Source organism: Oncorhynchus nerka, linkage group LG10, assembly GCF_034236695.1.
Source record: "Oncorhynchus nerka isolate Pitt River linkage group LG10, Oner_Uvic_2.0, whole genome shotgun sequence".
NCBI lineage: Eukaryota > Metazoa > Chordata > Actinopteri > Salmoniformes > Salmonidae > Oncorhynchus > Oncorhynchus nerka.
The window spans coordinates 66,302,404-66,328,068 of NC_088405.1; the positions used below are offsets into that span (position 1 = coordinate 66,302,404).

Here is a 25,665-nt window from a genome sequence, read left to right on the forward strand (position 1 = left end):
TTACCAACCAATTGTAGGCCTATATTACCGTACCTCTGCTGGTTGTTCTTCCTGATGAAAATTCAGAAGAAAAACAATGTATCCCCATGTGCCATTCTCACCAGAAATGATTTAACAGCTGCAGAAAATTTTTATACTTTATTTTTGGAAAAATATTGCGTTTCATAGTCATTTCATTGGTACATTGGTAAAACAATTGCTAGAATAAAGGAGAGCTTTCAAAAAACTGTCAGTAAGCTGCTAACTCTCAAATCACTTTAACAAAATGTTCAATAATACCATAAATCTGAGATACAGTAGAAAAATGCTTTAAACCCTCATTTAATATCTCCCTCTTCCACATGCACCTCTGAAAATGTACTGTACACCCACACACAGTAATGTTGACATTGCACATTGTGCTAAAAACAAAGCCTAGCCTACTGCAATGATTTCACAGGTCCTATGACAGGATGACTCACGAGACTTGAGGAATAACTGTAAAGGCTTGGGATACATCATCATCAACCATTACAAACCAGCACCCAAGCCAACTCAGGAAATGCCTGTTCTGCCTTTGGTGTACAGTAGATAGCCACTGGGCACAGACATCAGTTCAACATCTAGTTTTGATTTACATTTGGTTGAGTTGTCAACTAATGTGAATTTAACGTGAAATCAACATTGTCATTGGATTTATGTTAAAGGTTGATTCACTGTCATCACAGATTTTTGGGGGTTGAAATTATGTGCAAATAGTGGGTTTATGCATAACTGCAATGCCAGCCACATAGGCTACTGATACTGAATGCAGTGTGAAAGCAAAGAGGAGTGCTCTTGTCCTATGTAAAGGGTCTTTCGCATGAGACAATTGTTGCATGGATCCACATCGATCATTTTTCTGAAAGGCCCTGAGGAGTGTGTATCTGCTGGTGGCGGTTAGGTCTGAGCCATGGGAGGATGATGGTTCAGTGCTGCTGGCATGTGGATGTCTGTCTCCTCCTTGCTGTTGTCTGAGCAGTCAGAAGGCATGTAGCAGCCAGAGTCTCTGGGGCAGTTCAGGTCAGCTTTAATACTCTCAGTTGGGGACTTGGCTTCCTTGTTTAACTCTCCCTCCTTCTGACCATCACCTGGAATGGAACAGACATGTGGGCTTAGAGAGCTTATAGTGGTCTATTTAAATGTTATGTCCACAAATCTGACATGTTCCCACAATATCAGAGTTGCAGAAATAACTTTTTTCATAGTTTCCTTTTTCTCTCAAGCACTGAAATATTATGCCTATTGCAGCTGGTATGTTTCAATTTTAATGTAGGCTGTTGAATCTCTGAGTCTGAGATCTTGTTACTTTTGGTTACTGCAGCTAAAGGTTATTAAGTTCATAAGATCCAAAGTGTTTGCAAGATTGAAAAACAAGATATATGGGCTGGTGCAACACCCAAACCACAGTTGCTTCTGAAAATTACATTTCCTGTTAGTAGCTTGTCTTGTCTTGCATCGCATCACTCAATGTTATGTTTCTTGACTACCACTCAGCCTTTCCTTTCATGTCCTTCTAGCAACTGCCTCTTAAGGTATTAGCAGTGTAAGACATCTTTATCTAGCTATGGCCAGGACAAGATGGCTGATATCCTGTTATTTACACACACTGTGTGTAAGTTCACACTTCCTGCAAGTTCACTTCTTGCGGTGATATAATAGACAGTTTGCCAATTTAGCAGTATTGTTATAATGGTTTTAAACTGTGATTGGTAACTTTTGTGAGCTGTTTGCTGTAACTGTCCTGAATTGTTTATTGTAACTCTTTTGAACCGTGTGTGGTAACTGTCCTGAATGATTGGTTGTGACTGTATTGAACTATGTGTGGTAACTGTCCTGTTGTGCTCTCTGTGCTGTAAGTGCTGGCTATCCAGTTATCATTAGCCTCTTTATCTGTGTCCCTGATACCATGGCCCTGATACAGCACTTCCTCTGCTGACGGTATACCCTTCCTTATCTGCTTGATATCTGAAACCAGACCTTTGGCAATCTAAATACAGTACATATGCTTAGAGGGAATTATGATCTCCTCCACACCTACAGTTTTTGTCAGAACTAGCAGCTCTGGAGCGCCTCACCTAAGAGTATGGATTGTTATCTGTTTAAATTGGCAATGTTGATGCCAGAAGGCCCAGGTGTTGTCTTGAGTGCCTTTGCATCCCACCTGGAAATCAAAGTAGGGAAAAGACTGCCCTGACTCACTTTGGGGTTCTTGGAGGCACTCGACGGCAGCCATCAGACGATGTCTGTGTTCAGAATCAGTCACATTGAGTTCCACCAGATGCTGCTCCTTCAGCTCTCTCAGGTCATCTACTGTCTGGTACCCATTAAGGAGCAGGGAGGAGGCATACTCCTACAACACAGAGAAACAATACCAATCGGTAAGCAAGCCATCATGTTACAATAAAAACATCTCAATCCTGTCTGTCATCACTGTGTTGACATCAGAAATGTATGGTTCTCTAAAGATGCAATTTATAGTTTTTTTTAAGAATGCAGGAAACAAGGTTTTTGAGAGCGATTGTTTGTGACAGCAGGTTTGAGGAAAGAGACAGAGAAGAGCGTGAGAGAGACGAGGAGAGAACGAGAGAGACAGTTTACCTCCAAATTGAGGCGCTCTAGGAGTTCCTGTAGCGTTTTGGGCCGGGGTCTCCTGCTCCTCCTGTGTGTCATCTTCTGAGGCGGTTCAGGAACCTTCTCTACTATGAGGTCTACGTAGATGAACTTAAAGTTTCCCACCTTGTTGTTCAGCATGCCTGTCCATATCCCCATAGGAGGCTTGCTGATGATCTCAATCACATCCCCTACCTGAAAGAAGAAATTGGCATTTTACTTGAGCAATGCATGTATTAGGTCTACACAAGCTACTTTGCAAGACATTGGCTCTATCTCAACTGCTAAAAAATCCACGAGGATGTGCTGAAGGACATGTTTGACAATTCAGTCAGGTGGTTCAGTCAGGTAGGTTACCTTAAGTTTGAGTGATTCAGTATCGTAGGGACTGGGGACAAAGTCAGTGTGGACCCGGGCTCTGCCACAGAACTGGCCTGTGTAGGAAAGGGGCAGCTCCTCATCCAGCCTCAGACTGTCTCTGTTACTGGAGCCGTCTGATCCACTGGTAACCCCACCTAGGGCGCAGCACAGTTGGATTGGTAGGAGACAGACATCATGTTAGCTTCAAAACAACCTTTACAGGGATGAATGTGTTACGGTGAGCATTGTAGGTGTTGTCATACATCATGCTACAGAGTGAGGTAGTTTTTTTACTCCTTAATGCGATGCCTATTCATGAGTGTTGATGCCACAGGAGGTTGGTGGCACCTTAATTGTGGAGGACAGGCCTGTGGTAATAGCTGGAGCGGAATTAGGGGAATGGTATCAAATCCATTAAACACATGGTTGTCAGTTGTTTGATGCCATTCCATTCGCACCGTTCCGGCCATTATTATGAGCCGTCCTCCCCTCAGCAGCCTCCTATGATTGATGCTGGTCTAACAGTAGTCTACTTAACAATTATAAAATGAAGTTACAGTATGATGGTTATGGCGGTGAATTAAATATTGACAGTTTAGACTTTTGACTGTGATTATGTTTGTCAGGCATCCTTTGTTGGGTAAATCAAGGTCCAACAACATGCCTTAGCAGATCAGACTAAACACTTGATTTTAACCAACTGCAGATTAAACTCAATTTGCATTAGTAAAGAGAGAACTTGTTTAATCCAGTAAGGTGTTGGCTGTGTGCTTACTGGAGGAGCTTTGTCCACTATTGAGACTGTAGAGGCTTTCCAGAGAGTGACTGGACTTTCTGTGTCCTTTTGGAAATGAATGGACGCCGTAAACAACATCCCCTTCTCCTTCTTCATCTCTCTCCGTCTCGTCGCACTACCAGTAAAAAAGCAACAGAACAGGTCACGTTTTTCTATTTTCTTTGCCCTCCTTTTCTCCTTATGCCGTCACTCCTCATCTCCTCTCACAGCATGGCGGTTGAGGAGGAAGGAAAGGAGAAAGCTAAACTAATCAGAGGGCTGGGTGGGGGCAGGGTTCTAAGATGTTCCGTGTGCCAAAACGGCTCAGTATCCCAGGCAGTTTGTGCAAGAACACAGAGGAGCTTCTCTCCTCTCTCTCTGAGTCCTTAATCCACACAGAGCTGCCTTGCCATTTATAACTGAGACTTGACATAGGCAGGAGCTGTGTGTAATCCCCATATACCTACTCCGACTGTACCTCCCTCGTTCTCTTTGTGAGAGAAGGGTTGTGTCTTTTTAGTTTCACAAATTACTTGGTTACCAGGTGACGTGTTAATGAGTCTTTGTCCTGTACTGACCAGTGTTTGGACATGTTGGTCTCTGGACTAAAAGCCTAGCCTAACTTGTTCGTCATAATTTATAGTCCTCCTTTCTTTACTTCCTGAGGAGCCATGACCTGTATTCTATTACCACTCTATGATCACTGTATTATCATTCTATACTATTCACTTCCAAGGTTCCTGTTCTGTTGGTTTTATATTGTTAATTTATGTGGACTTGGTCTTACTGTACATTTCCTACATACCAGCCTATACCTCTGCATTAATTGGAACTACCCATCCCGGATCCGGGAGAATTGTCATCAACTACACTAATTAGCATAGCGCAACAGTCAAAAAATATTACTAGAAAATATTCATATTCATGAAATCACAAGTGAAATATAGTGAAACACAGTTTAGCCTTTTGTTAATCACCCTGTCATCTCAGATTTTGAAATTATGCTTTACAGCCAAAGCAAGACAAGCGTTTGTGTAAGTTTATCGATAGCCTAGCATAGCATTATGTCCAGCTAGCAGCAGGAAGCTTGGTCACGAAAATCAGAAAAGCAATCAAATTAACCGTTTACGTTTGATGATCTTCGGATGTTTTCACTGACGAGACTCCCAGTTAGACAGCAAATGTTCCTTTTGTTCCATAAAGATTATTTTTATACCCAAAATTACTCCATTTGTTTGTCACGTTATGTTCAGAAATCCACCGGAAATAGCGGTCACGACAATGCCGGGAAAAAAATAAAATTATATCCATAATATCGACAGAAACATGGAAAACGTTTTTTATAATCAATCCTCAAGGTGTTTTTCAAATATCTATTCGATAATATATCAACCGGGACAATTGGCTTTTCAGTAGGAGCGAGAGGAAAAATGACTACCTCTGTCTTTTACGCAAGAATCACTCTGAGAGCCCTCAGCTGGCCACTTACGCAATGTAGCTCATTCTTCAACATAAAGGCATGAAACTACGTCACAATGCTGTAGACACCTCAGGGAATACGTAGAAAAAGGAATCTGGTTGATATCCCTTTCAGTGGCCAATAGGGGTGCATAGGAACACAACGGTTTCAAAACATGAGTCACTTCCTGATTGGATTTTTCTTAGGCTTTATTTTTTACTTTTAATTGACAATATTTTGACAGTTTTGGAAACATTAGAGTGTTTTCTATCCTAAGCTGTCAATTATATGCATATTCTAGCATCTGGTCCTGAGAAATAGGCGGTTTACTTTGGGAATGTTATTTTTCCAAAAATAAAAATAGTGCCCCCTAGTTGCAAGAGGTTAAGACATCAGCTTTCTTTTAGTTAAACTTTAATTTCACTCGTTTGGCTTTTATTAGAGGTCTGTGGTACACTGAATGTCAAAAAATACAGTTGAGGTTGGGGGGGGGCGGTTGTCGGTTTTGTTTGCAATGTATAGAAAAACTGTACAATGATAATTGCAATGTAAAAATTGAAGTGCAATATTGATTTTGTTTTAATAGATGTTACCTTAACTAAATTTAAGGCCCAGTCTATCCTGTCTCAGGTGCCAGACATATTATGGACAGAGTATTCTATCTACGGTGGACTGATAGACAGTGCCAGCCCAGTTCTCTTCTCTCCTTCTCTATTGGCCAATGTATTTTATAATTTTGGAGAAATTGTAAAGTTTTTATTTTATTTGAAACCTTACAATAGGGGTAAAAGCTGAATATTTCTGAGATCTGTGTGTATTAGCAGTAGTAATTGGGAGGGTCTTCCTATTGGGAAGAAAGGATCCTAGTTGAAGGAAACAGATATGGAGACTAGTGAAAGTACAAAGTGAATGGTAATATTAGTGGCATTCAGATCGCACTCTAATAATGCAATATCTTTAAAAAAGTAAATGTTTCAATACAAGGTCACATGACGAACATAGGGATTGAGCCTTGGGACTAATATTATATTAGAGGCTGTCATCTGGTGTTTTGGTTAGAGAAAAGCTTCCTGTGGACAAATAGGTAAGCCACCAGTGAAAATAAGTGGTACTGTAAACGGCCGTTGTTGGTGGAAGAAGAGGAGGACCAATGCGCAGCGTGGTAAGTGTCCATATTGATCATTTATTATCATGAACACAAAACAAAATAACGAGAACGAAACGAAACAGTCCTGGACGGTGAATACAAAAAACACTGAACAGAAAATAATCCCTCACAACTCAAAGGTGAAACCAGGCTACCTAAGTATGGTTCTCAATCAGGGACAACGATTGACAGCTGCCTCTGATTAAGGCCAAACACAGAAATCCCAAATTATAGAAAAAATAACATAGACTGCCCACCCCAACTCACGCGCTGACCATACTAAAACAAAGACAAAACAAAGGAACTAAGGTCAGAACGTGACAGGTACTCACTGAATTCAAACAGGCTCTAAGCGACATATTGGGACATTTGGGACAGAGGTACAAATATTTGAATAAGAGATGTTTTTGACCATTAATCAAATCTATAGTTTGGATGAAAGCAGTGATTTAAGTAAGACAGTAATGTAATCTAAAACAACAATCTATTTCCATTACGTGGAACTGTGTCCAAAATTCAAGTAGATCCAAGTAAATGTTTTTAGTACCTAATATTTAGCGGATAAGCCAGCACCAATTTTTGAAGGGCCTAGCAGATTTGTTAAACAACAGATTTCTTACTTTGACAAGTTGATGTCACAGGGACAGTAATTACAGAACATATTTAACCTCTCTGGGATATGTGGAACGGTAGCGTCCCACCTCGCCAACAGCCAGTGAAAGTGCATGGCGCCAAATTCAAAACAACAACAATCTCAGAATTAAAATTCCTCAAGCATACAAGTATTTTCCACCATTTTAAAGATACAATTCTCATTAATCCAGCCACAGTGTCTGATTTCAAAAAGGCTTTACAGAGAAAGCACCACAAACGATTATGTTAGGCCACCACCAAGTCACAGAAAAACATACAGCCATTTTTTACAGAAACCTATACTTCCTGGTTGGATATGAGTTCTGTTATACTCACAGACATCATTCAAACAGTTTTAGAATCTTTAGAGTGTTTTCTATCCAATACTACTAATAATATGCATATATTAGCATCTGGGACAGAGTAGCAGGCAGTTTACTCTGGGCACCTTATTCATCCAAGCTACTCAATACTGCCCCCTGTCACCAAGAAGCAACAGGTCAAAATCACAAAATAACAAGAGAGGGGCTCTGGGGTTGTTTTCTTCAGAAGGTGCCTATTCGCCTTAAAATTATTCAAACTAAAAAATAAAGAAAAGAAACACAGTTGATCTGTTTGCCACAACGTGCTTCGTCTCACTCACCATTTCCTCTGACAGGGCTTTAGCGTACTGCCTGCCCATCCTCTTCCTCATCGTCAGTGAGATGGCCTTCATCTTCTTGCCTATACCTCCTGATCTGGTCTGGTCACTATTAACCTGCTCTCCCTCTGCAGACTGCACACATATAAACATACAGTTGTTGTTACATAGTTGAAATGCTTAAACTACGATACAGCAACATAATTTAAAAAGATGAAATAAAGGAAAAATAAATACAAATCTACTAATGTTGAAACAATTAGGGCTGGGACAATAACCGTACTGTGTAACCGCCGATTATGGATGAAGACCAATCAACCCCCCAAAAAAAAGACGTCATAACCATTTGAAACCATTGTTTTTTTTGTGGAACAATCTGAAGACAGGACGGCCAGGCATTCATGCGGTTGAATCTGTTTCTGCGGTAACTTGAACTCTTTACAATGTGATGAAACTTTGTTGCTCCTTGCTGACAAAAGCAAGGTGTTATAGCAAACAAGTCTTTGGTTGCCTAGGCAAAGTCCCCTTCACTTCAGCAGCAGCACCCATGGAAATAGAATGAAAAGAACGGGATTGGAATTTGACTGGTAAACTCAAGGTTACATTCGCAATGGCTGTCTGCTATTGTGATGCTATAATTTCCATGGTAATGTAAACTCAGCAAAAAAAGAAACGCCCATTTTTCAGGACCGTGTCTCTCAAAGATAATTAGTTAAAAATCCAAATAACTTCACAGATCTTCATTGTAAAGGGTTTAAACAGTGTTTCCCATGATTGTTAAATGAGTCATAAACAATTAATGAACATGCACCTGTGGAACGGTCATTAAGACCAATTAAGGTCACAGTTATGAAAACTTAGGACGCTAAAGAGGCCTTTCTACTGACTCTGAAAAACACCAATAGAAAGATGCCCAGGGTCCCTGCTCATTTGCGTGAACGTACCTTAGGCAAGCTGCAAGGAGGCATGAAGACTGCAGATGTGGCCAGGGCAATAAATTGCAATGTCTCGTACTGTGAGACGCCTAAAACAGCGCTACAGGGAGACAGGATGGACAGCTGATCGTCCTCGCAGTGGCTGACCACGTGTAACAACAACTGGAATGTTCATTTAATTTATGTGGCTCATGCAATGATATGTATTTTTATTATACAACGGGTGGATCTAATCCTGGATGATGATTGTTTAAAAAATTGCATTCCAGCCGGTGTTTATTCCACCCGCTAAAGCTATGACATTAAAATGCCCATTTACTCTGTTCCATCTCACTGCGCAATTCACTGTCTCATCAACCCTGCCAGGCAATTTATAAACTCGATCTCCACTATAAAAAGCATCTAGACATTATCTCCCATTTATTTTAGACTAGCATTTGGTTTTCAACTGCAGAGATTTGTATTAACCTTGCTGTATGCCTCTCCGACATTGTTTACATTTTGAAATTCGATTTTCAGCTGTCCCATAGTAATGAAGGTGTAGGGAGTCGGGACGAGACAGACAGTAAGACAGCTTTTCTCAGCTAGTCGAACTCATGAATCAGCTGGCATCATTTTTATGGATATAAAAAAACAAATGTCAATAGAAAACAGGTGAAACTAAATTAAATGCAGCTGGTTTGCAGTCTTTCCAGCTTCAGTTTGAAGTGATTGTGTTAGCTGTGTTTGTTGGCTAGCTCCTCTGAACAACAGTGTCTTGATCAGAGAGCACATTTTCTATGCAGGCGAAATCGCACATTATTAGCTCATTTTTGTGGCTGTATCCAAAAACAGTTTAAACAAACACAAATACAGCTACTTTGCTGTTATTCTGTATGCACTTTTTGACAAGTTAGCCGTAGTTGGCTACCTAGCAAGCAAGGGATAAGAACGTTACCAGCCAGTGTGGCAATGGAATATTCAGAACGAATGACTGGGTCACGTCTATATATACAAAACGAAAAGACTGAATGACTGGGTCACGTCTATATATACAAAACGAAAAGACTGAACGACTGGGTTACGTCTATATATACAAAACGAAAAGACTGAACTACTGGGTCACGTCTATATATACAAAACGAAAAGACTGAACGACTGGGTCACGTCTATATATACAAAACGAAAAGACTGAACGACTGGGTCACGTCTATAGATACAAAACAAAAAGCCTGAACGACTGGGTCACGTCTATATATACAAAACAAAAAGCCTGAACGACTGGGTCACGTCTATATATACAAAACAAAAAGACTGAACGACTGGGTCACGTCTATATATACAAAACAAAAAGACTGAACGACTGGGTCACGTCTATATATACAAAACAAAAAGCCTGAATGACTGGGTCACATCTATATATACAAAACAAAAAGACTGAACGACTGGGTCACGTCTATATATACAAAACAAAAAGCCTGAATGACTGGGTCACGTCTATATATACAAAACAAAAAGACTGAACGACTGGGTCACGTCTATATATACAAAACAAAAAGACTGAACGACTGGGTCACGTCTATATATACAAAACGAAAAGACTGAACGACTGGGTCACGTCTATATATACAAAACGAAAAGACTGAACGACTGGGTCACGTCTATATATACAAAACGAAAAGACTGAACGACTGGGTCACGTCTATATATACAAAACAAAAAGACTGAAGACTGGGTCACGTCTATATATACAAAACAAAAAGACTGAACGACTGGGTCACGTCTATATATACAAAACAAAAAGCCTGAACGACTGGGTCACGTCTATATATACAAAACAAAAAGACTGAACGACTGGGTCACGTCTATATATACAAAACAAAAAGCCTGAAAGACTGGGTCACGTCTATATATACAAAACAAAAAGACTGAACGACTGGGTCACGTCTATATATACAAAACAAAAAGCCTGAATGACTGGGTCACATCTATATATACAAAACAAAAAGACTGAACGACTGGGTCACGTCTATATATACAAAACAAAAAGCCTGAATGACTGGGTCACGTCTATATATACAAAACAAAAAGACTGAACGACTGGGTCACGTCTATATATACAAAACAAAAGACTGAACGACTGGGTCACGTCTATATATACAAAACGAAAAGACTGAACGAAGTCTATATATACAAAACGAAAAGACTGAACGACTGGGTCACGTCTATATATACAAAACGAAAAGACTGAACGACTGGGTCACGTCTATATATACAAAACAAAAAGACTGAAGACTGGGTCACGTCTATATATACAAAACAAAAAGACTGAACGACTGGGTCACGTCTATATATACAAAACAAAAAGCCTGAACGACTGGGTCACGTCTATATATACAAAACAAAAAGACTGAACGACTGGGTCACGTCTATATATACAAAACAAAAAGCCTGAAAGACTGGGTCACGTCTATATATACAAAACAAAAAGACTGAACGACTGGGTCACGTCTATATATACAAAACAAAAAGCCTGAAGACTGGGTTACGTCTATATATACAAAACAAAAAGCCTGAACGACTGGGTCACGTCTATATATACAAAACAAAAAGCCTGAACGACTGGGTCACGTCTATATATACAAAACAAAAAGCCTGAACGACTGGGTCACGTCTATATATACAAAACAAAAAGACTGAACGACTGGGTCACGTCTATATATACAAAACAAAATGACTGAAGACTGGGTCATGTCTATATATACAAAACAAAAAGACTGAAGACTGGGTCACGTCTATATATACAAAACAAAAAGACTGAACGGCTGGGTCACGTCTATATATACAAAACAAAAAGACTGAAGACTGGGTCACGTCTATATATACAAAACAAAAAGACTGAAGACTGGGTCACGTCTATATATACAAAACAAAAAGACTGAAGACTGGGTCACGTCTATATATACAAAACAAAAAGCCTGAACGACTGGGTCACGTCTATATATACAAAACAAAAAGACTGAACGACTGGGTCACGTCTATATATACAAAACAAAAAGCCTGAACGACTGGGTCACGTCTATAGATACAAAACAAAAAGCCTGAACGACTGGTTCACGTCTATATATACAAAACGAAAAGACTGAACGACTGGGTCACGTCTATATATACAAAACAAAAAGCCTGAAGACTGGGTCACGTCTATATATACAAAACAAAAAGCCTGAACGACTGGGTCAGGTCTATATATACAAAACAAAAAGCCTGAAGACTGGGTCACGTCTATATATACAAAACAAAAAGACTGAACGGCTGGGTCACGTCTATATATACAAAACAAAAAGACTGAAGACTGGGTCACGTCTATATATACAAAACAAAAAGACTGAAGACTGGGTCACGTCTATATATACAAAACAAAAAGACTGAAGACTGGGTCACGTCTATATATACAAAACAAAAAGCCTGAACGACTGGGTCACGTCTATATATACAAAACAAAAAGACTGAACGACTGGGTCACGTCTATATATACAAAACAAAAAGCCTGAACGACTGGGTCACGTCTATAGATACAAAACAAAAAGCCTGAACGACTGGTTGGAAAAGACTGAACGACTGGGTCACGTCTATATATACAAAACAAAAAGCCTGAAGACTGGGTCACGTCTATATATACAAAACAAAAAGCCTGAACGACTGGGTCAGGTCTATATATACAAAACAAAAAGCCTGAAGACTGGGTCACGTCTATATATACAAAACAAAAAGCCTGAACGACTGGGTCACGTCTATATATACAAAACAAAAAGACTGAAGACTGGGTCATGTCTATATATACAAAACAAAAAGACTGAACGACTGGGTCACGTCTATATATACAAAACAAAAAGCCTGAACGACTGGGTCACGTCTATATATACAAAACAAAAAGACTTATCTACTCTGTCAACCGAACCAATTGAACAAACGACCAGTCGGCTTGGGTAGCAACCTTAGATTTATGTCGGGACTATGTCTTGTGGGAGGATGAAATAGTATGAATAAATTAATCAAAATAATGTTTTTTATGAAAATATGTGAATCATTATTTGGATATGTTGATATAACTTATTGTATAAAAGTAATAATGCCCTCGAAGCCGGTGTTTGATGGATATATTGGCACGGTTTGCCAACACCCGTGCCAATATATCCACCAAACACCGGCTTTTCGGGCATTATCACCTAAGTAATGTCAGTTCAGTTTAATCAAAAAAATCACTGCCCATATTGATGGGTACACTTCCTGCTATGACTTACTGCTTTGTTCCTATGGGCAGAGATACTTAGAAAGGAGAAGATATGAATCCCAGTGGCCAATGAATGGAGACACGTATAAACGCCCCACCCAACAGACTGTCGACCAATCACGTTCATGTTGTGGATATGAGTCGAGAAACCTGCCTATTTTCCTCTAAAGTACGCAATGTCACGATTTCAAAGCTGTACGATATTACAGAGAATAAGTTAATTATCTCACATCTCGGAAAAGATTCGTAATGTTGTACTTCTTGTCATTTGGCTGACAAATAAACGTAATCCAAAATTCCATGACCGTCACATCCCTAGAAACAATGAAGAAAGTTTACAGTATCACTTATAAGGAATTACTTGTTGAAGTAGCCGACAAAATCAGACAGATGCTTCACATACCAAAGCACCTCCATTTTCCTCTGGCTTCACTGGGGCTGGTTGGTGTCTGAGTGAGTCAAATCGGCCAAAGCTGGTGGAGCGCTGGGTGAGATGAGAGATTAACTTTACAGATTAAAACGTGTTTGAGATGGTAACAGCAGGACACATGTTGTCTGGCTGTCGTGTTTATGTTGAACTCAAAGCAGCACAATACAAACAAGTAATGTCTGTAGTAAGGCCTATACCTTGTAAACCATACATCTAACCTGGCTGTATTTACATAGTAAATACTCTGGTCATGTATTTACATAGTACTGTCTGTATTACCACCAGGCTCCATTATGGCATTTTATGAGATTTCTCTTAATCTTTTTTGTACTTATTGTGTCTTATGTTGCATTTGACTAAGATTGGATTTGATGATATAACTGCAGGTTCAGTTTGAACTCTACAGATGTATTTTCTAAAGCTACCAAACCAACCCAAACCTTGTCTTTGTAGTATTGTTGTTTTGTACTACTACTATTGATATCATGAGTATTATGAGTACTTCTGTATGGTAATGGATGAGTACTGAGTGGTGTTCAGCTTCACTACAGCTAATGGAGTTTGTATCAGTTATGGTCGGCTGTTTGCCATAAAGTGATGTAATGTAAATCTCTTATACTAAATCCAATGTAATACATTGAATATTATAATATTTCATGTCATTCTTGTGCTACAATTTTTTGTGTGTTGTATTCCTGTTATATAATAGCGTTATTGTTATGGATTGTATTATTCTAGTACATCCTGCTGTTCGCCCTTAAACCTGTCATCTGCTCATCTGCACTATGCTAATTGAAAGATAATAATCTGCATAAACGTCATAAAAAATGTGACTGTGTGAAAAGCAATGGCCCGTTGTTCACTGGCGGCCCATTAGATTAGTTTTTGTGGTCATTCTGAGGCTCTCATCCAACATCTGTTACATTAAACCCTGGCTCGTGGCCCCGCAATGATCATCTGACCGTTAGTGAACCGTGAACCTTGGCCGGCTGCAGTCACTGTCACCTACTGGGGAAAGCTAATGATTTCTAACAGAACTTTAAGTTAAAAAATGTTTAAACAAAATGCTCAGCCATATAAAAGGTTGTTTTCTGTTTTATTACAACAGCAAATCGAAAAGCACATTTGATAAAACCAGACTTTTAAATCATCTCACCTTTGGTTTTGTCTTGCTCTTCGTGTCGTTGTTTGAGACATTTGACGGTTTCCTCTGAAGCATAGTGCTGAATCTGAATAACTGCTGGTCAGTTTTTTTGTTGTTGATAAAAAACAACTGTGCTGTTGCTCATTTAACCGATCATCATATCAACAACCTACTGTACTGCAACAGTTGTGCAGAGCAGCTACATTTCCTCTAAGGCAGCCAGGATGTGACTGTCTCTACACAGTATGTTTATCTGTGATGAAAGACATGCATGTGTTGTACTTTTAGGTGGGAGGTGGAAAGTCTGGTCAACAAGCTACAGACACTGAATAATCCTCAGCGCACCCAGAAAGCCTCATTGATGACTGCTTGATTGGGGTTGTAATAATTGAGTAATTGTTTTTTTTTTGCCATAATTGCAATTTTTTAAGGTTGAAAGACTTTATGTCACAAACTGTTGTCTTCATAGTTTTTTTGATAGTTCACTGTAACCAGTAAAATGAATTATGAGGAAGTGACCAAGCGACTGGTGAGCACAGGAAGGGGTGAATTACCACAAAGCCTGTATATTGCAGTTTCCGTTTCTATTACCTTAATAAGCTTGTTCATTGTTAAATGAATACCAAATAGAAATGTGCCTGTGTAGGGGGAAGTGTTCCCTACAAAGCAATCATTTGGGAAAGACCAGTCCCACAGCTTCCCACAATACCTCTGTCAGACCTGCATGTAAGCTCCTTTAAGTGAACCGTATCTTACCGTGGATTCTGAGATGTCCAGATCTGTGATCGAGCGGATGACCCGTTGGTGTGAGAACACTGGCGGCGTCTGTTTGCTGTCCAGTTCCTGGACCAGACTCTCAAAGTGGTCCCAAGCTGTTGCTCGGGGCAGGGTGAAGTCAAAGCCATAGTTCCGGGGCTCGTCTGGGGGCCGGTGACAGGTGTGGTAGGGGACATCCCAGGGTGGAGGGAATTCTGTGAGGCCCCAGTGGTGGTCGTGAACCCCAGTGCTCCAAGGTCCTTCCACAGCTTTCCCATTGGTCTCCTTAGTCTGCTGCTTCTGTGGCGATGGTGGGTCAGCCTTCGAGGACTTCTTCTCTGTCTTCTTCCCCAGCCCGATGCAGGTGATGACGGGACTGTCGTTACTGAACACAGAGTCTGCCAAGTGACCTGGACAAGAAGAGAAATAAAGGACTTTTTAGTCCTATTCATTCATAGATACGTAATTTATTATTTAAAGAACAATAAAATCATCAGCTTTCAATTGTTAATGAGAGTTGCCCCTATTATTCTAAGGTTTTGTATTCATAGGATTTGTTGTGTTTCAAGCAGGCAGGCAGCTCTATCTTTGAATTTGGAGCCAAGGTGCATCCATTAGAACTCACAATTGCTGTCAGTCTTTCCATCATCTAGTCCCATCTGGCTTCCCTTCTTCACTTTCACTAGCCTCTGGAACCTCTTCAGCTTTCCCTTAGATTCAGCCATGTCAGCCTCCGCATCCCCAGTCTGCAGCAGAATAATATGGGTAGAGTAGGCTATCAGTGTCCATAATATCAGTGTGCATTATGTAATGCCTAGTACTCTCAAGTTGTCAAGTGAAAACTTGACATGGCATGTTTTTGTCTTATTTGTATTTGTCTTTAGTTTTGCACTGGTTATAGAGTCAGCATGAAGATTAAAGTGGAGGAGTGTCTGTGATATGGCCGCCGCCACAGACACACACCTGACGTCTCCTACCCTCAGTTCACAGCCTACCTCTTCCTCACCCCAACCACCCTGACAATCCTGGCCAGCAGAGCAGTAGGTCTAACTGTACCACATGGTGCCTTCCCAGTCACCTGACGTCTCCTACCCTCAGTTCACAACCTACCTCTTCCTCACCCCAACCACCCTGACAATCCTGGCCAGCAGAGCAGTAGGTCTAACTGTACCACATGGTGCCTTCCCAGTCACCTGACGTCTCCTACCCTCAGTTCACAGCCTACCTCTTCCTCACCCCAACCACCCTGACAATCCTGGCCAGCAGAGCAGTAGGTCTAACTGTACCACATGGTGCCTTCCCAGTCACCTGACGTCTCCTACCCTCAGTTCACAGCCTACTTCTTCCTCACCCCAACCACCCTGACAATCCTGGCCAGCAGAGCAGTAGGTCTAACTGTACCACATGGTGCCTTCCCAGTCACCTGACGTCTCCTACCCTCAGTTCACAACCTACTTCTTCCTCACCCCAACCACCCTGACAATCCTGGCCAGCAGAGAAGTAGGTCTAACTGTACCACATGGTGCCTTCCCAGTCACCTGAGGATGTTGGTTGATCTATTAGTTGTAAATTCAACTGGCGGGATGAAGGATGAGGGAATGGATGGACCGGGACATTTTTAAACCTCACCAAAATAAAATGCAAAGGTACATTTCACTCGATTCTTTTTTTAAATGTAACCTTTATTTAACTAGGCAAGTCAGTTAAGAACAAATTCTTATTTACAAAGATGGCCTACACCGACCAAACCCTGACGACGCTGGGCCAATTGTGCGCAACCCAATGGGACTACCAATCACAGCTGGTTGTGATACAGCCTGGATTCGAACCAGGGTGTCTGTAGTGACGCCTCTAGCACTGAGATGCAATGCCTTAGACCTCTGCGCCACTCGGGAGCCCAATAAATACACATGCCAGCTCCAGCAATGGTTTTTTTGTGCCAAAATCTCAAATAGATAGAACCAAATACAGAAGAACCATATAAACTGACACAACATGTAAGAACCCATGTGTGCTCACATTCCCCTTGCCGGTTTGCTGGGTATACTATATGTAGAGACAGAAGCACAGAGAGGGCTTGCTACATCCTTTCTGGTCTCACAAACAAACATAAAGGCACATGTCCTGACACACACAAGGATCCGCGTGCCACATCCAGACAAACACACTAACACACACAGACCGATCCGCGTGCCACATCCAGACAAACACACTAACACACACCGACCGATCCGCGTGCCACATCCAGACAAACACATCCAGACAAACACACTACAAACACACACAGACACAGACCGATCCGCGTGCCACATCCAGACAAACACACTAACACACACAGACCGATCCCGCGTGCCACATCCAGACAAACACACTAACACACACAGACCGCGTGCCACATCCAGACAAACACACTAACACACACAGACCGTGCCACATCCAGACAAACACACTCCAGACAAACACACTAACACACACAGACCGATCCGCGTGCCACATCCAGACAAACACACTAACACACACAGACCGATCCGCGTGCCACATCCAGACAAACACACTAACACAGAGAGACCGATCCGCGTGCCACATCCATACAAACACACTAACACACACCGACCGATCCGCGTGCCACATCCAGACAAACACACTAACACAGAGAGACCGATCCGTGTGCAGCTCAGGGGCCATGTGGGTGAGGGATTACTATTTCCATGCTCTGCCATCTGCACTGCATTACTAATAATTATCACTGTGCTGCTAAAGTGATTGCTGCCTGCTTGTCCCACAGGAGATTGTGCTAATGCCATAGTGCATTGTTCTTCTCTCCAATCTACAATTACTGTGTCGTCTATTGTAGCATATGGTCAGTATTTAGCACTGCATGACACAAGAGAGTATTTCTTGTATTTATTGTGTATATCTTTCAGATAAATACTGAAAATGTATTAAGGTACAGCATCAGTACACCACCATACACCATTCAATGGGCATGAGGTCTCTGGCTGCCCCTGCTGACAATAACACTCACCATGTTCTGCTGATGGCTGTCAGGGGGCTCATAGTTTGGGTTCCAGGCCTCGAAGTTCACCCCCTGCACAAACAAAATAACAATACAAGTTTAATGAGTTACTTATATCCTCAATGCTTTTAGTGAAAACCAGGGTTAGGCCTAATGTTCAACATGGCACTACATAAAAGGCTATTTATATATCATTCATTACGTTGGTAAATTCATCTAAATCAGACTTAATCATACTATTTTATGACTGTTCACAAATTGATCTCTATTCCCAAATGTATCTCAACTCACAATAGACCTACTGACTCCCAAACGTGACATGCGTGTGTATTTCTATGTGTGATCACTGAACATTTTGGCGGGATGGAGGAACCAGACACATGCAAACAAACATGGAGCTCTCCAAATAAAATTGGAAATTGACAGAAAAGTCTTAAATGAAATGAAATATTCCAAAACGTATTTCTCACAAGTGTATCGTGGTTTGTGAGCTCTGGAAACGGGTCCGCTCCAAGAATGAGAATAAATAAATGAATGTGATGGGCCTACTGATAATACATTCCGTGAATAATAATAAGTTATCCAAACACTGTCGTTCTAGATTATTGAGAAATGGTGGGGATTAACGGTAAATTTAGCGTCAATCGCAGGAATTGATAAACAGATAATTCACCTTTAATAAACAATTAATGCACCCGAATTGGCGGGAGACAAAGAACACATTTGTGATAAGAGGATAGGAGCCTAGGGTGGACTTCACCACAACCATCACCAAGTCCTTAAATATTTGCGGCTGTAGTAGGCCTAATGCAGGCTACGGTGCTAATTATCGAGGGACTGTAGGTTGCTTTCTCTGTATTTCAAGATGACCCAAAATGTTTACACAACCAAACAGCTCTGTGTCTGGGGAATTCATTAGTAAAATGATCGAGCATTTCAATCAGGAAGTGATTATATCTCCAACAGAAAGTGAAAAACAAGGGCCATACGTTTTAGAGATTTATGTGTGATTGGGAGGGCATTAGAGGGAAGAATTTAGAAAAAGCCTGTCGGAAATTCAAAATGTGACTTTTACCTAGAGAATATTGCATGTGTACCATATATCCCTCACTGAAATGAGCAAGGCCAGGTGATTTCAGCTCACCTGTTTGGGTAAATTAAGCCAATGCTGCTCATTTCAGGGGAAAAGTGTTTATCCAGTTGCCTTTGTCATTTGAAAAGTGAAGTCCAATATCTCTAATCGAATTTGTGGTATTGTGCTAGCCTACAATTGATCTTTTGTCAAACAGTTGATGAGGTTGATGATGATGATGATGATGATGATGATGATATGCATAGTATTACCTGAGTTGCGGGCTCTTTTTCTCTTCTTTCAGAGTTCAGCTGCTCCACTCTGTCCTCTACCGCCAGCATGCTTCTCTGACAAGGACCTTGACCCATCTCTGAGGAACCACAGGCAAGAATGCAAGGTTAGACCACTTTTCTGGTACTCAGTAGGTTGTTGTCAGTACCACACACACACACACACACACACACACACACACACACACACACACACACACACACACACACACACACACACACACACACACACACACACACACACACACACACACACACACACACACACAACACACACACCACAATCTTGACTTGTTTGGTTGTAGATTTGCAGGTGTAGGGTTACCTACTGTAACTATGCCTCATGAACCAGAATCCAAAGGAAACTGGGCCATTTGTCTCAGCCTCAGTTAGTTTTTTACAGCCAACAGACACCCTGTTTGCTCCCATTCAACATAATCCCTCATCATAAAACACTGCGATAGGTTTTTTCCTTCCTCACTGACTTTGGAAAAGCATGGGGAGCATCAGTAGGTCTGTCTGTATCTGTCATCATTAACTAAATCCTACAAGTCTGTCTCACACACATAGTGTCTCTCTCGGGCCTTAGCAAGCATACCCTAAATGAAACATGGGGTTTATGTTCTTTGGCTGACATATGTTTCTGTCCGTTTACCTTCTTTGTCATTATTCTTGATGTGAACAAAATCTTGCTTCTCTCTGAGTGACTGCCAGTAGACATTAGTGTCTGTGTTATCTGCAATAGAGGGGTCAGGGAAAGAAAACAGAGGCCATTAAGGCCTCTATATTAGTGGCAGCAAGGCTAAGAGGGAGCCAAGTGGAATCAAATAGAGTACAGAAGCCAGTAGGTCTAGCACGGCCAAGTAGGTTACTAATACTGAGTGCAGCATTGGGTGCACACTATACAGCTCCAAATAAATTGGAGAGCAGGATCAAAGCAAAGTTAGTAAAAAGCCTGTGATTTTACGCTCACTCAAACACGTCTGAGTATGTCAGTGTATTGCAATCATTTTTGTTGTACTAACCTATGGTTTCATTGTCCGATGTTGACGTTGTTGGTACGTGTGATCTGAAATGACAAATGAAAATAGATTCCGGTCAATGTTGAGGTTGTCTCTACAAGTTGTCTCCAGCAGAGCATTCACTCAATACGCAGACATTTTGTCAGAATGTTGTTGTTTAACCATATTAGATAAATGTCACTAACGGTCTATGATGATGATGACATATTATGGCTCTAACAACACCTCAGGAGAAGTCTGGTGCTGGGGTTGCAATATGAACACATGAAACACACAATACTAACTGGATTTGATCTTTCAACCACAATGAAGTGCTTGATAAGATTTGTCAATAAACACAACTGTTTGATTCACTCGCAATCAAAAATGACACAAGTAATTTCCAACGTACAATTCTACATTTTGACCCATCTCCTTGCATGCAATAGCAATTTCTTTAACAGTTTGGGTCTGTGTCATTCTGTAAACCACTAGCCTAAATAAAAATTCTGGGAAATCCAAATCCAAGGTACTGTATTTCCAACAACATTCTGTGAAATATTTTATCTTATATTTTAGACTTACAATAGGTGAGTACATGCAATAAATGTAAACGAGAAAGAATATTATATATCCCAACTCTTATCCCAATGAATCTAATCCTAATCCCACCCAACTCTCGTGAAATTGCACCATAACACCTAATACACACCATTGATCTAATATCATAGTTACACACAACCACAGGCTAGCTATAGGCTCCATGTTTACAACTGTAAACATGTTTTATGTTCCACCTACGTCAGTAAATGGACTGGGCTTGCCAATTTGTTTGTGGATCTTTGGAGAGAAGTAGATCTTTAAGAGAAGAGTTCCATCTTTAATTGTTTACTACAGTAGAATTAAGTGAAGGAGATCAGGTAGACTGCTTGTAATTTGTCAAATATATAGAAAAAGTCTTCAGCTTTCAGTGCGTTTCTACTTGAATTAACATTACATTACATCCCTAGGAACACCCTTGAACTTCAACCTCTATTGGGTCCAATCCTCGGTCAAACCAGACTATGAACTATGGCCTTGTTCCGATGTGAAAATTATGGAATAGGTGCCCTCTAATGGACTTGAACAATGGACCAAGGTCCAAACAGACAGCTCCCTGGAGGCTTAGAGAGTGAAGGCCACCATGAAACCTGCTGAGAACTCCTGATTAACTCATCACCTCCTGGAGGTATACAGTAAGCAGCACCCCTTAGTATCCATTTCAGGGGTTAACTAAACCCCTCACTCTTTCTTTAACCAAAGCATTTATTGACTGAAAGCCGTAAACAATACAAACTTCCATACCTTCTCTTCTTCTTTTTCAAATGGGATTTGTGAGCCTCGGACAGCTCCTGGGAAGAAAATCAATGTAATGTAACACTGCATTGAACTGGCACACATAATGTATTGCACAAGTAGGCCATCTCCAAATACCCCGATTAAACTTAGAGATTGGTATAGGCTTACACAGAAAAGTTGGTCTTCAGGCACCCATCCAATGACCTGAAGTTTCAGCAGCAGATTGCAGTCACAGGTCACCAGCAATGTCTGACTGGTTTGTTATTGTTGGAGACTAACGTCAGTGTGTTGGAAGCTGTTGGCCTGATATGAGGTCTACTTTAGGTCCTGCTTTATCTGGATAGTCACCTATAGATTATCTATATATGCTCAATCTAGAAACTGCAACAGTGTTGATGTGCAACAATTTTCTAGGGTTAGGGAGTACATTAGTTAGTGTATTGATATTTTGTTAAATATTTGGTAGAACTCACTGTGGGTATACATGGATCTGAGCCTCTCCACTTAGCCCTGTCCCTCAGAGCAGGGCTGCTGTGTCGGCTGTTGTGTCGACTGGGAACTCTACAACTGTGTTCTTGGATGACTGGGTGTTTGTTGAGAGCAGGCTCGTACAGGCTGTCTGTCGAGCCCTCCTAGACCAGAGGGAAGAGAGCAACATGATCAGGGACAGTATAAACACACTGAATGCTGTGGTTTACAGCAGGGATTCTTCAACTTTTGGGAGTCGAGGACGTCTTTTGTGATAGCAAATTCATCAGGGACCCCCTCATAGGTTTACTATGACTTCGGCAGTGCATGGCCGAACAAACCAAGTTTCGGGCCTTGGGAAGTAACATTTTGAAGGCCCACCTCTTTGCATCAGAGAGAGATTTTGCAGAGAGACTTTTTGTTGTTTCAGATTTAAAGATTATATCCTGCGATTCTACACATTTTGCCATGAGACAGGGAGATCATTTTGCCATTTTAAAGCTTAAATTACAGTGTATTTATGTAAAACAGAAAGTAAATTAAACTTTTTGGGGGAACACAAGAAGTATTAAGTTGAAAAATGTATAATGGAGTACTATGGATACCAATATCCCTGTGAGCCTCCCAGGCCCATGTTGCACAGGGTTACAAAGATACATTATAGATGAATTATATTGTTTTGTATTGTATTACACCCTCTAAATTTTTTCCACAGATCCCTTGCCCAGAATTCGTTATATAATTTTATTTATTTTTATATTTAGTATATTTTGAGATCTGGCCGCAGACCCCCTGCAGTACCTCGGCGGACCCCAGTTTGAGAACCCCTGCTTTATGTTCTCAGTAGACTATTCCATGGGGTATTGTTTATATACTCAATGGTCAAAATTCACACGTTGCCAAGTTCTGTGACTTGTTACTGTGTTATATTGGTTGTCATAAGCATGAGGTGATGATAGAAAACAGTCAAATCTTTAAGTTGCAGTGCCACACTTTTTCTTTCTGATCTTAACACACCATTTCACCAAGTTCACTGTCTAGTTCTATACGTGTCATTTGGATAGGAATGACATGCTGGATTCTTCCAATCAGGGGGAATGCGGCTAGCCAGGTCAGGTTAGGAGACTTGATAAAATACATCTGATTATAGTATGACACACAGTAAGACACGGTCCTTCTGACCTTTGACCCTTGAGTGTGTTTGAGCACTGCTCTAGTACTATAATTTTTGTATTCATATTCGGGGTTGGTTAGTCTCGGAAACCCCTAAAGTCTGTTATGAATCCCTATGGTGTGCTAAACCAACCTAGTTACCTGTGTCTTAAATCCTACCTTAGGTTACAGTCAGACCTGCTGTAAAAGTCCAATTCTGAAGTGTACATAACATGCCAACAACAAATGAAGTAGCTGCATTGACACTTTACACAGTGAGCATGGGGGATTAAATGTTGACTCTGGGGTGATTACTTTGGCCTAATCCATGAATAGGACATGTTCCTCTCTACATAACCTGGTGAGCCGTGATCTGTTCTATGGAGCTCCATGTCGACCACATTCACCCAGTAATCCCAAACAGGCTAAAAATATTTATGCAAAAAACATGAACTTTTTCTTATTTTTAAAGGTATTTTAAATTTGACATCTAATGTCCATTCTATAAAAACAAGTCATGCTTTTTTCTTTTTCTTAAATGTGGGCTATTGTTACAGGTTGCTAACTAGTTTTTGGAGACTCATCCAGGATGTGTATAGGGAAAATGGACTCTCTAACTGTGTCCTAACCACTTTCACAACCCCCCTGTCAACAGTATTCAAAGATGACTATTTTAAACTTTTCTTCAAAGTTCAAGTTACATTACAAAGGAAATGTTAAGTTCAAAAGCATCACAATGTCTTGCTTGACTCTATGTCAACCTCTATAAAAGTATGTATTTGAAGAGAAACCTACTTTGTCAAAGAAAAATTGTATTTTAGGACCAATTAATAAAACATTTGCCACTTCATCAATTCAGAACATTTAATCCTCCTATTAAAATGATCTGTCAGCTCTAAAACCCGACGTGACCAACAACTACAATACACAAATGTCTTTTGATAACTTTCTAAAGCATAGTACAACTGAAAGCTCAATCTCCTTTATGTCTCCTTCTGAGAGAGTCCATGTCAGATCCCTGTCAACAGCAATAACATCTCTGTGCTACCTATCCTTTCCCTGACTGAGCAATCTGCCAGATTATGAGAGGGACTGGACAGGGAACGCAGAGACAAGACAGTCTGTCCTGGCGATGTGGTCAATTCCATTTTAATTCATTCAATTCAGGAAGTAAACATCCACAACCCTGTCTGAGATGTAAGAGTTTTTGAGACACCAAAAAAATAATACAAAATACAAGAAAGAGAAGGTTCATTAAAGCAAGCGTGTGTCTTACCAGAGAGAAGCAGAATAGGTTCATATTTCAGATGCTGTGCCTCTCTCCACCTCTGGTCACAGACAATGGAAAACAGTAGAGACAAGCTGACTGCTGGGGACTGCAGGACACACACATGCACACACACACCCACAAACACACACCCCTATATACACATGCCCAAACACACAGCTCCTGCGCTCCGCAGGCTGTCTACAGCCCTGCGGCTTAGTACCAGTTTAAAATCCCTCTCATAATCCAATAGAAGCAGTGAACCATTACTGTCCAAGACAGCCCTCACAAACAGGCAGGCCGGCCTGGACCAGGCAGGCCACCCATAATCACACTCTCAGCAGGCAGGCGCTGGCTCAGGCTGGCTAACTGCACACGACAAACAGTGCTACAGCTCACACCGCTTTTGTTATGGGATGTTTTTGTCATTACTGGGATTTTGACGTGATGGGGTTGTGATCTTTTAGTCAGGCTTTAGTGATATAAGTGAAAGTGTTAAGATGGTTACTTTTGCCAATTAAAACAATTCTAATATTCCTGAGTGAACACTTAGCAAAGGTATTTTATTCATAAATTATATTTTACAATTTATAGAAAAAATACAGTATTTACATTTGTTGCAATATTATACCCTTCTTGAGGGCACAAAACATTTAAATAATCAAGAAAATATTTTCCCCACCCAAACATTGCAGGCCTGCTAAACATGCTAAACATTTTTTACATGTAAAGTTAATTGGTATGTGTATGCGACTGGGCAAACCCAGACATTAAAACCATCTTTTGTATAATCTCTTATAAACCCTGATTAATTCTTCATGTTTAGATTTCAGTTGTTCAATAGTTATCGTGGACAATGTTAGCAGACACACACAGCAGAC

At 40.7% G+C, this 25,665-nt stretch overlaps 1 protein-coding gene across 3 annotated transcripts; it reads right to left on the reverse strand.

Annotated features, from left to right (window-relative positions):
• Positions 1-123: 123 nt before the first annotated feature.
• samsn1b (SAM domain, SH3 domain and nuclear localisation signals 1b) lies at positions 124-24,890 on the reverse strand. 3 transcript variants are annotated; one of them, XM_029671035.1, is made up of 15 exons: positions 24,794-24,890; positions 22,371-22,529; positions 21,904-21,950; positions 20,584-20,627; positions 20,214-20,294; positions 19,541-19,638; positions 18,206-18,268; positions 15,806-15,926; positions 15,181-15,590; positions 7,649-7,780; positions 3,767-3,902; positions 2,989-3,146; positions 2,620-2,826; positions 2,221-2,371; positions 124-1,109 (listed from the first exon to the last, which is right to left on the reverse strand). In XM_029671035.1, the coding sequence occupies exons 1-15, from the start codon at positions 24,815-24,817 to the stop codon at positions 919-921; spliced, it is 2,022 nt and encodes a 673-aa protein (XP_029526895.1). In that variant the 5' UTR covers positions 24,818-24,890; the 3' UTR covers positions 124-918. The 3 variants fall into 3 exon arrangements, with proteins under 3 accessions (XP_029526895.1, XP_064879766.1, XP_029526896.1); XM_065023694.1 differs by lacking the exons at positions 15,181-15,590; positions 15,806-15,926; positions 18,206-18,268; ... (4 more) ...; positions 22,371-22,529; positions 24,794-24,890 and adding exons at positions 13,081-13,165; positions 13,254-13,334; positions 14,437-14,675; XM_029671036.2 differs by lacking the exons at positions 15,181-15,590; positions 15,806-15,926; positions 18,206-18,268; ... (4 more) ...; positions 22,371-22,529; positions 24,794-24,890 and adding exons at positions 13,254-13,334; positions 14,437-14,673.
• Positions 24,891-25,665: the final 775 nt, after the last annotated feature.